The 11,087-nt window shown below is 39.7% G+C and overlaps 1 protein-coding gene across 1 annotated transcript in view; it reads right to left on the reverse strand.

Moving 5' to 3' along the window:
* Window positions 1–11,087, reverse strand: part of PDE7B (phosphodiesterase 7B) — a 209,931-nt gene that overhangs the window by 27,173 nt on the left and 171,671 nt on the right. Inside the window, exons 6-7 of the mRNA XM_006834716.1 lie at window positions 8,856–8,956; window positions 7,181–7,312 (exon numbers count right to left, since the gene is read on the reverse strand). Coding sequence (XP_006834779.1) covers window positions 7,181–7,312; window positions 8,856–8,956 — 233 coding nt within the window. The remainder of the gene's footprint in view (window positions 1–7,180; window positions 7,313–8,855; window positions 8,957–11,087) is intronic.

An 11,087-nucleotide genomic window follows, 5' to 3' on the forward strand; every position in this document is an offset into this window, starting at 1 on the left:
ATACTGTAGTGAATAATGCTTATCAGGACGGACTATGAGAATTGGAAATGCAAAGGTAGAAGTTTTGTAACAAGGAAGGGAGTGATTAATTCTTCAGGATAGGAGCGGAGGCCTCTGGGACCATCAACGTAGAAGAGCCGAGAGCGGGACCCTACCCAGAGAAACAGAGATGCCTGAGATAGAGACAGAGATGATGACGTGGAGTGCTGAAGCGACTGGGGACTTTGGACCCAGAGAGGGAAAGTGACTGTGGGCCGAAAACTGGGGGGAGGAGGGGGAAGGGTAGGGGGTGGGCTTCTGGGATATACCCTTGGGGTGGTTGATGATGCATGGAGGGGATTGGAACCATGGCAATGAGATGTTATAAGATGGAATGAATGTAAAACTAAAGTTCTCCAAAGTAAATTATCATATAATTCACAACAAAACATTAAAAAAAAAAAAAAGACAAGCAAGAAAGAAAAGACCAAAATGGATGTCAGAAGACTTTCTTAATTTTGCTCTTGAATGTATAGAAGCTAAAGTGATGGGAAAAAGTGATGATTTAATAGAGACTTCTGACTTCCAGAACTGTGAGAGAATCAACTTCTATTGTTTTAAACCACACAATTTGTGGTGCTTGTCATTCAAGTCCTGGGAAACTAATACATTGTCAATACAGGAAACATGGAGTAAGGGTTTTTAAGAGATTGACAATGGATTAAGAGAGATTTTTGAGGAAATGAATAAAATTGCAACACTGTGGTTTATTTGAACATACTGTCAAGTCCTGCCAAATGAGGCCCTATTGTGCTACTAGATAGTTTTGTTGAAAAATTATGCAAAAGTCCTCAGCTTCAAGTCTTTGTTCTAAGTAGTACATGCTGGCATGAATAACCTTGAGAATATAAAATTATTACATGTATATAAAAAATATATATATATTTTCCACTGTGATTTATAAAAACAGAAAAGAAAATAAGCTATGGCACCACCATGTTTGATGCCTGTTTGAAGATAACTTCCTCTTGTTGGAACTGCATCTTCCCCACAGACACTGATCTGACAGCATGGAGCGTGCACAGCACTTGACGTCCATGGTGCAGGGCTGTGTTCAGATCAGGGTCACGGGGATAGGCTGCTGCCAGCCACGCCACGGTGGGCAGCAGAGACTTTATGAAACAGAAATTCAGATTTATAATTTTAACGCTACTTGCCAAAACATCTTTCATGCTTTGACAGTGTGAGGTGCTGTATCATCTTTATAGATGCCTGTTCGAGTAGAGGTCATTGGACCATGTGGAAGGGACATTTTTCCTGGCTGTGTACGTGAACTTCATGTTTATGTTTCAGAGTCATTAAGAAGAAAAAAATGGTAAAAAATGCTGATCTCCAGAAAGTGCTTGTGAGAAGTGACTAAGAAAAATGATACATTTTTGTAAGATATCATCAAATGTAGAAAGTATAATATGCTTCTGTGAACAATTTATTATTCATTATTTTAGCCATATAAGTTGTTCTGTCATTAGTTATAAGAAGCTATAATATAAGAAGTTATAATATCCAAAGGAAATTAATTTAAAATCGAACTGAAGGTGATTCCTTTTATAATTCTAAACTAATTCTGCATCTGATTTAAAGCTTATTTTGCCCAATTGCAGATACCATCCTTAAATCTGCATGTGTGTGTGGAGGGTGTTGGAGGGTGGAAGGAAATAAAATTTCTTGGTTCTACCTCCTACGTGCTTCTTTCCTCTCATCCCACCTCCAGATGCCTAGACTGCTTCCTGTCTGATGAGAGAGGGGCCAGGTGGAAGTACTGTAACGCCTTCTCATTGAACTTGGTTGGCAGCTCAAGCAAGAGTCCCACCCAGATGGCAGACAATGGGAGGGAGCCCTCTGACCTGGCCTTCACGCCAGCTGCTCTGCTCTCTCTTTATCTCAGGGTAAAAGCACAGGCTGGACATTATGCAGTGATCTTCTTATTTATTACAACTAAAAGAGCACGGCTAACAAAGAAGGGAGAGGAAGCCCTATTTTATCTCATTTATAGTAAATCTGAAAAAGTCACGCACAGGGGATTCACAAAGCTCCATATCCCTTGCATATCCTTTCTACTGTCTGCATGTTGACCAACTGTGTGTGTGTGTGAATGTATTTTGAGTTTATATATATATATATATATTTCTTACTCTACACCATGATTCTTAACATTTTCTGAATCCAAAATCTACTTTAAAACTCTGATGGTTCTTTCCCTAGAAATATGTGCAAAGGCACAGCTAAGCATTTGTGTACAGCTGTCTGAAAGCCCACTCCCATCTCAAGTAACTGTCCTTTTGGTTGGCTAAAAGCTCACATTCCCAAAATACTTGTTGTGAGCGGTCTTCCTTCCTCAGTTTATATATTATGCAATGTGATATTTTCTTTCTTGAAATTGAAAACCTGAAGGATTATGACACTTCCTCACCTACAATTTAATGCAAACTGGAGATTTTCTAATCCAGCTCATGTCCTGGCTCACTAATCTGCTGTTTCAACAAAAGGGAGAATACACTATCTTAGTCTTAATCTGCCAAAGACACTCGCTGGAGAGCAGGGAATGAATGCCAGGCCAGTTCTGGGCTCAAGGCCGTTGGGATGCATCATTTCATGTACCATTGAACATGGACTGCAATCTTCCCAAGTGCTAGCACTTTATGCTGCCTTACCACTTCCTTTCATCTCTGCTACTCAAAATACTGCTGACACTGGAAGGCCCATTCCTTCTCTGGAGGTGGTGTTCAGAAGTCACCTGCAGAGTCAATTTCTCTTCATCATGCTTTGTTTGTAGCATACTTTAGAGTGATTATGAAATCTCCCATTTTAAGGCATTTGAGTGTAGTCTTCATGTCTTCCTCCTTAGACTAGGAGAACCGCAGGAGGGGACTAGGTTCTTTGCATACAGTTGTTGTTAAGTGCCATCCAGTTGGTTCTGACTCTTGGTGATCCTGTATAGGGTTTCTGAGAAGCGGCTGGTGAGCTTGAACGCTGACCTTGTGGTTCAAACCAACCTTGCAGTCCAGTGCATTAACTCGCAGTGCCATGCCGGGAGTCCATACAGTAGGTGATCAAAATGAGCTTTAGATGCAGTTTGTATAGTGCTTAGGTCCTTTGGCGCTGGAGACAAACAATGTGCATTCTAATCTCAGCTCTGCCATTAACTTTTCATTTTCAGGAAAGTCACTTAAATTACCCAAGTATCAATTTTCCTTCCTCTAGAAAATGATAATGATAATGATAATGATGCCCATCTCACTTGTCTATTGTGAAGATTAAATAATATTGCACACAAAAAGCACTTAGCACTGTGTTTGGATCAAAGGAAGTGTTGACTCCCTGGTGGCACCCACAGTTCATACACGTGGCTGGTAACCAAATGTGGGTAGTTTGAGTCTCTCCAGAGGTACTACAGAACAAATTCCTGGTAATCTACTTCTGAAATTTCAGCCATTGAAAGCCCTATGGAACATAGCTCTATTCTAACACATATGGATTTCTGTGAGTCAAAGTAAATACCACAGCAAAAGGCTTAAGTGCTGAACAAAAATTTGGTATATCATTTGTTGAACTGAATTTTACAAGAAATCTTTAACACTGGTGTTTCTTCCTATAGTTAATAAAGAATGGTAGATGGCCAACTATAAAGACGTTCTAAATATTTTTGACCAGAATTGAAATAAATTTCATATAATTTTCAAGCCCTGTAATAATTTTTACTTTCAATATCTCAAGTTCTTATCTGACAGAAATTTCTTCTTTTATTATGCTCTAGAGTCCTGCTGCGGCGCTGTGGGTTAATGCGTTAGACTGCAAAGTTGGTTTGAACAGCAAGATTGGCAGTTCAAGTTCACCAGCTGCTCCTCAGAAACCCTATAAAGGGTTGCTATGGGTTGTAACTGACTTGATGGCACTTAACAACAAGAAGGACAGCTCTAGGACATGGGAAGTCTCCTTATGATACTGTGTGCTATGGGTATGCCTTAGCTCTCTCCTTCACATTTAAGACAAGAATTGCTATCCTTTAGAAGATTCTAAGATCGGCTGAGCAGAGAGGACTGATGAAGATAGTATCTTGAATGTGGTTTGTGACCTATAGGTCCCAAGTTCTACCTAGTCATTAGCTCTTTCTTATCAGGGATCAGGTCAGATGTTTCAAATAGAGAAGTTCACTACTAGAAAACAACAGCTCACTTTATTGTAGCAACACCTCTGGATACAAAGAATAGCACAGGTGTTTACTCTTCACACACATCCACACCCTTATATATGAGGGGGCTTAACAACTTGTGGAAAACCCCATTGTCTTTTAATTTCATTTCCCCATGAACTTTTTAAAACCCCCTTGTGTATGTATGTACATTAAAAAAAATTGTACCTCCATATGTATATTTATATCTGATTTTGAGCATCTGCCTTTGAACTTTGAACAAGTGTTCGAGGGCAGACATTGTGTCATTCGTAGGTCCTAAATATATAAGACAATATACTACACAGAAAATATTGTAAAATTTACTTGAATTAGAACATTTTAAATAAGTAGAATAAAAGAAAAATTGTTAAACATTATCCATCCTTCAAAAGTTTGAGTAAAGAAATCCTCCCCCTGCCTTTGTGTTTTAGAAAATCTTCAGCATGTGAACAAGGTAGACATGGTATCTTTTGAGTGTCAACTTTTGTTTATTAGCAGTGAGTCCTAGTGTGGCACTTTGGGTTAACGTGCTGGACTGCACAATCATTTGAACCGTAAGGTTGGTGGTTCAAGCTCACCAGTCACTCCTAGGAAACTCTATACAGGGTCGCTATGGGTCGGTACTGACTTGACGGCACTTAACTATAACACTTAATTCTTCACTATTAATTAAAGTCTACACTTAATTTCTCTCTTTTTAAAAGAATATTTACTTTTGTTGTTGTTGTTAAGTGCTGTCGAGTCAGTTCTGACCCATAGCGATCCTGTATAGGGTTTCTGAGGAGCGGCTGGTGAGCTTGAATTGACGACCTTGCAGTTCAAATTGGCTTTGCAGTCCAGTGCATTAACCCACAATGTCACACCAGGACTCCTTTACTTTAGCATCTGGTATATTTCTCTCTGATTTCCTGTATGAATGAGAATTCATGACCACCATTTATTTGCTGTTGTTATGGACATGGAGTTGGTTCCAACTCAGAGCGACCCTCAGAGTTTCTGAGACTGTATTTCTCTGTAGGAGGAGAAAGCTTCATTTGTCTTCTGAGGAGTGGCTGGTGAATTAAAACCACTGTTTCTGTAACTAACAGTCCAACTAGTCACCCACTTGACAAAGTATAGTTTTATGACCCTCACCTTAATCTACAAATCAGTTTTATGTTAAATGTCATTGATATGATCTCTTAAATGATGAGAAATTAGAATTGTGTAAGCACATACATAGGAATGAATTAAGTAGCCAAGCTTGTTGATTGATTTCCTTTGTCTACTAGAACATTGGGAAAACTCAGAATTGACTGGCACAGAAAGTGTAACTGGAGATTCTCAGGGTGATCATTTTTTTCCTCCCTGGTCAAATGACCATGATTTTCTCAGCAGTGACTTTAGTTTTTTAGATGGCTTAGAAAATTTAAGTTTAGCATTATTTTTCTCTGTTTAAAGTTTATTTCCGTATCACCAGGTTTTCTTTGTTCTGTCATGCTGTCCCTTTGACATGGCCATATTGACCCTAGGTCCAGGTGCTGGCTAACAGCCCAGGGAGCTGGTACTGAAACACATGCCAGGTGGACACGTAAGCATTGGAATGCTAGTTCTTACCTGTGCCAAAAAAGCTAATCACCTGCATGGATAAAGTCTATTCTCAATGTTCCAACTGTACTTTATTGGAAATGGATGTCTCCTCAAATTGCAAAACTCTGTAGAATGTAATTGTTTTGTGATGATCCAACAGGATTTTTTTTTTAAAGTACCAATTTCTTTGAAAGAGCTACTAAAATTGTTATTAGTGATGGACTTGTATGAAACGAAGGTGCCCTGGTGGTGCAGTGGATAAGTGGTTCACTGTTAACTGAAAGAATGACAATTTGAACCCACCAGTTGCTCTATAGGAGCCCAGTATAGACTGTTCACCTGAAGGATGACAGTTCAAACCCACCAGGCACTCTGTGGGAGAATGAAGGGGCATTCTGCTCCTTCAAAGATTGTTGTTCTTGTTAAGTGCTGTTGAATCAACTCCAACCCATTAGCAACTCTGTATAGGGTTTCTGAGGAGCAGCTGGTGAGCTTGAAGTGCCAACTTTGCAGCTCAAATGGCTTTGCAGTCTGGTGCATTAACCCACAGCACCACACCAGAACTTCAAAGATTAACAGCCTTGAGAACCCTATACAGGGTTGCTGTAAGTTGGAATCCACTTGATGGTAGTGAGTTTGAGCCCCTCTATGGGATAAAGCTATTGCAGTCTGCTTCGGTACTATTTAGAGCTTTGGAGGCTCTGTGGGGGCAGTTTTACTCTGCCCTATGGGGTTACTGTGAGTTGACTCAACTGGAATGAACTCAACAGCAGTGGGTTTAGGTTTGGTTTTGTATTAAATGCTTTTGCTAATGACAACTGAAGGTTTTCAAAGAACCACATTGAAACTTCTGGGAATCATTCATTTCTGAGATAGGGTTTAATATTGGAAACTGCTTTGTAGGTCAGACTTCTTCAAGCCAACCTACTCATGCTGTTGAAGTATTGTAAATAACAAAGTATACCTATTTTTGATAACATAAGTCAGACTCAAAGGCCAATTCAGATTAGAAATGGCCCCAAAGACATGTCTACATTAAGATTGCAACTGGGAAATAGCTATACAAACCCTGCAAGGGATGACTTTGACTGGTCATTATAGACAAGATAGGATCCATGGAGGACCAGATAGCCTCAGGCCATGAAAGAGTAGGGTCAGGGATCCTGTTTGGTTTAGGACAATTATAAGTCTACTTTGGAGAAAGCTGAATTCTTCGTGTATCCCTGTAAACCAACCTGATCTCCCTTGGTGGGGGCTAATCCTGGATCTATTTCAGATCTAAACTCTTTGGATGGGGTTGAATCTGAAAGAAGCTCAACCCCAAGGGCAAGATTCAGGCTCAAGCACTAGGACCAAGGTAATTTTCTACATTCTGTCCGGTTTTGTGTTGGGCTTTCTTACCTGATAAAGGTTGGCAAGGTGGTGGTTAGTTTTGATCAAAAATGGCTGGTTTACTCCAGGGTGGTCAACATCATGGGCTGCTGCAGCCAATAGTCCAAGCATGATGTCCAGAGGTGTGAGGAAGCTGGCGAGCTGTTAAAAAGTCAGAATGAGAGATTGATTGTTGTGGATCCATAGATAGATGATTAGCATGTGTGTTAGCTAAATCAGAGCACACAAATCTTCATGGCATGGTTCATGCCCACCAGCCCGACTTTTACCCTTTAAGACATTCGAGAAGGTGATCAACAGAATAAATAAGAAGTAGAAAGTATAGTCAATTCAAGTGATATAGGTCATTTAGGTGTCTTCTTCCTACTGCCATTCTGCTTTGTTTTGTGGTTGTAATGGCACTGCCTATTGGCTGCGTTACTGTATCATGGCCAGAGAGAAGGCAGAGTCTGAAATCAGTCTTGTTCTCAAAGAAAGCTACAAATAAAGTGGATAGTTGAAACCAAAGTAATGGACTTATTAGTTCTAGCTCATAGCAATGTATAGGACAGGGTAGAACTGCCCCATAGGGAATCTAAGGCATTGGGTTTCTTGACAGAAGCAGACTGCCACATCTTTCTCTTGTGGAGCAACTGGTGGGTTCAAATCATCAACTTTTTGGTTAGCAACCTAGCATTTTAACTAGTGTCACCAAGGATTCTTAAGTGATGGACAAATTGATAAAAAATATATATATATATGACTTCCACATCTTTAAATAGGCAATCAGACTGGACCAAAATGCAAACTCTGCCCATTTCTTTCATGTGTAATCAATAGTGGGGAGATACGTGAGAATCTTTGATGTTTTTGGTTAGTTAGGAAAACAAGCAGGGAAAGAGAAATCCAGCACTAATTTAAAAACATGACTGTGTGATATATGACAATGTTCAGACAACTTAGAGATGAAAAAACACCACTGAGACATTTTACAGAGATAAAACATCTACCCAGCTCTGTCCCGAGAATACCTGTCTAACATCTGTGTATTCAGTGGTTGATGTTAGAATTGATTGAACTAAATAGTCTTGGATGAGAAATATTATTTTTTAAAAAAAATCAAAATAAAATTTGCCCTGAATGTTAGACCAATCAAATTTCATACAGTTATGAACTGCCCCGATTTTGAGCAAGAAGCATTTATGATACTTTCAATGGTTAATGTTGGGTTGGTTTGGCTCATCATAGTGTGCCTGCTTCAAGGTCTTTGATGTTTACAATTTTCCTGGGTCCTGGGTCAGGATATCTGATTGGCCCAGTAGTAAATGGAGCTTGAGTTTTGGTTTCATTTGATCAAAATATTATGAACTGGGAGATTTTTTCCAATAAGATTCAGTGCTAGTGTCATTTGTGGCAAAGGTCTAAGGCAACATGACTAATTCTTGGAATTGTTGAAGATATCTAAGATGTAGATTGTCACAGAGAGAGTTGTTTTTGAAAATATGAAAGAAACCCTCAGGAGATCCACAGTCTCTTTGGTGATTATTATGAAATATTTAGAGCTGACACTGGAACTTTAATATAAATGACTTGCATTCATATTATAACTGACCCATCATAATGCTACTCTGATAGGATGGGTGATCTGGGAGCTCACTAGGTAGTTTTCTTGGCATTTCCAGAAGGCAGGTGGACCTTCTTTTACCTTTGGTTCCTTCAGATAGCAGTGCATGGCCTGGGTGACATCAGCCGCATGAACAGCATTGTGATATGGATTTTGGCTGTGGTAATCTTCTTGAACCATAACTAGGAGGAAGACAGATAAGTCAATCAACAAACACCAAAAAATGAAGGCCTTACTAGATCAGACTTACTGAGGATGACTTTTGCTGAAAAATATCACTGCCTCCCAAGTATGTAACCTGCTGCAGCTGCTATGTGCCGTAGAGTTGGGTCTTACTCATAGCGACCCTGTATAGGCTTTCCAAGCTGTAAATCTTAATGGCAGCAAAACGGTCTCATCTTTCTCCTACGGAGTGGCTGGTGGGCTCAAACTACCCACCGTATGGTTCTCAGTCCAGTGCTCATTCTATGGAGCCACTGCACTCCCCAAAACATGTAGCCTAGAGACCCTTTAAAAAGGAATGAGACTGGAAGGCTTGACAGTACAACTGGTCTGTATTTAGTGGAGAGGAGGAGAAGAGCAGTGTCAGAGCAGACGAAAGACCAAAACAATTTGTGAGGCCTGGGGGATTCCTCATCCCCCTCATAAGTCACCCCTTTTGACATTCATGAAGGCACACATTCAGAGGGAAAATAAATACGTGGGAAAAGGAGAACTTTATTTCACACTATAGGCTAATTATTTAAGTTTGCTCTCATTTATGAATGATATGCCATACTTTACAAAAGATTTCCTTTCAGAGGGTCCTAGTAGCATCAGATTCCTGCTATTCAAAGACTGGTTTAACTAATCATTGGTTTGATTAGTACTGGATGAACTAATAGAAGCTGGGGCTTCCTCAGGCAGGAATTGATCCAGCTGAGGAGTCTGGGCATTGATTCTACCATATTCAGGTTTTCACCTTTCATTCACTTTCATGTACCATTGCAAGGCAGCAAGTATTCTCGGAACCAAGCAGAGACACAGTAAAGGGTGCTTTGGTTTGCTATTCACAGCATTGCCTAGTAATGAAGACAACACTTAGATTGCAATGTAGTCAGTGGGTTTAGAATGTCCAGATTTGATTGGGCCAGATTTGCTCAACCCATGCAATACAGTTGGCTCTGGATTCTGCTGTTTGCCATATTAATGTATCTGCTTCTCCCTCTTTAACAATTGCTGTTCAGTTGACCCTGACTCTTGGCCACCCTGATTCATGGTGACCGTATGTGCACCAGCGTAGAACTTTGCGCCACAGGATTTTCAGTGGCTGATATTTTAGAAGTAGATTACCAGGCCTTGCTTCCAACGTGTGTCTGTGTGGACTTGAACCTCTAACCTTTCCATTAGCAACTGAGTGCTAATGGTAACCCTTTGTACCACTCCTCTCTCTTTTTAGACAAATTAAAATTAGACCCATTTGTGACCACCACTCTGCTCAATCTGCTTGAGGTGATTTGTGCTTCTGGAAACAAGTCGTGTTGTGGTTAATTTAAAATATTTCTTTTGGGCCTCATATCCCTTTTATTCAGCAAGCTTATCCTGCAATTACCTTTACTGCATCAATCGATATGATTATGTGGTTCTTTTCTTTTTTCTTATATGGTGCAATTATCTTTAAATGCTGGCTTTATTACTTATCTGCATTGAGTACGCTACTAACTGCAAGTATCCTTCCTGTAAAATGGGGATAATAATACTTTGAAACTCACAGTTGCTGTAACATCCACTGTGCAAATATATGTAAATCCTTAGAGGAGTTCCCAGCACCATATAAGCCTGGTTGTTGTTATCTTCATCACAGTTATTTTTCTCATGGTGGCTTTAAGTGAGCTCCCAAATTCAAAACACAGCCATTTGGCAAAGTAAAGAAGCCAAAAATATGCTAAGTGGTAGAGGGAAACCATTTGGTATTTAGAAATCTGCTCTGGATTCTTCCCTGGCAGATGAATAAGGATGTACACAAAGTCAAATAAGAATTGATGTTGTCATTAGATAAAGGGGGATGGTGGAGCAGAGTGGGAAGATGGTGGGCTTTCAATTCAGGTAGATCTGAGATATAATTAGTTCTTTGTCAGTTAGTAGTTGTATGATCTTGGGCATGTTACAAAACCTCTTTGTACCTTTCCTTAACTGTGGGCCAAATGGTGATTAAATGCCCAACTTGAAGAGTTGTTGAAACAGTTTGAAACAAATTAAAGAAACACACTATTATTTAAAATAAGTTTTTTTGAAGATTTTCAATAACTCATGTTTGAATGAGAATAATTTGAA

Source organism: Chrysochloris asiatica, unplaced genomic scaffold (genome assembly GCF_000296735.1).
Source record: "Chrysochloris asiatica unplaced genomic scaffold, ChrAsi1.0 scaffold00013, whole genome shotgun sequence".
Lineage (NCBI taxonomy): Eukaryota > Metazoa > Chordata > Mammalia > Afrosoricida > Chrysochloridae > Chrysochloris > Chrysochloris asiatica.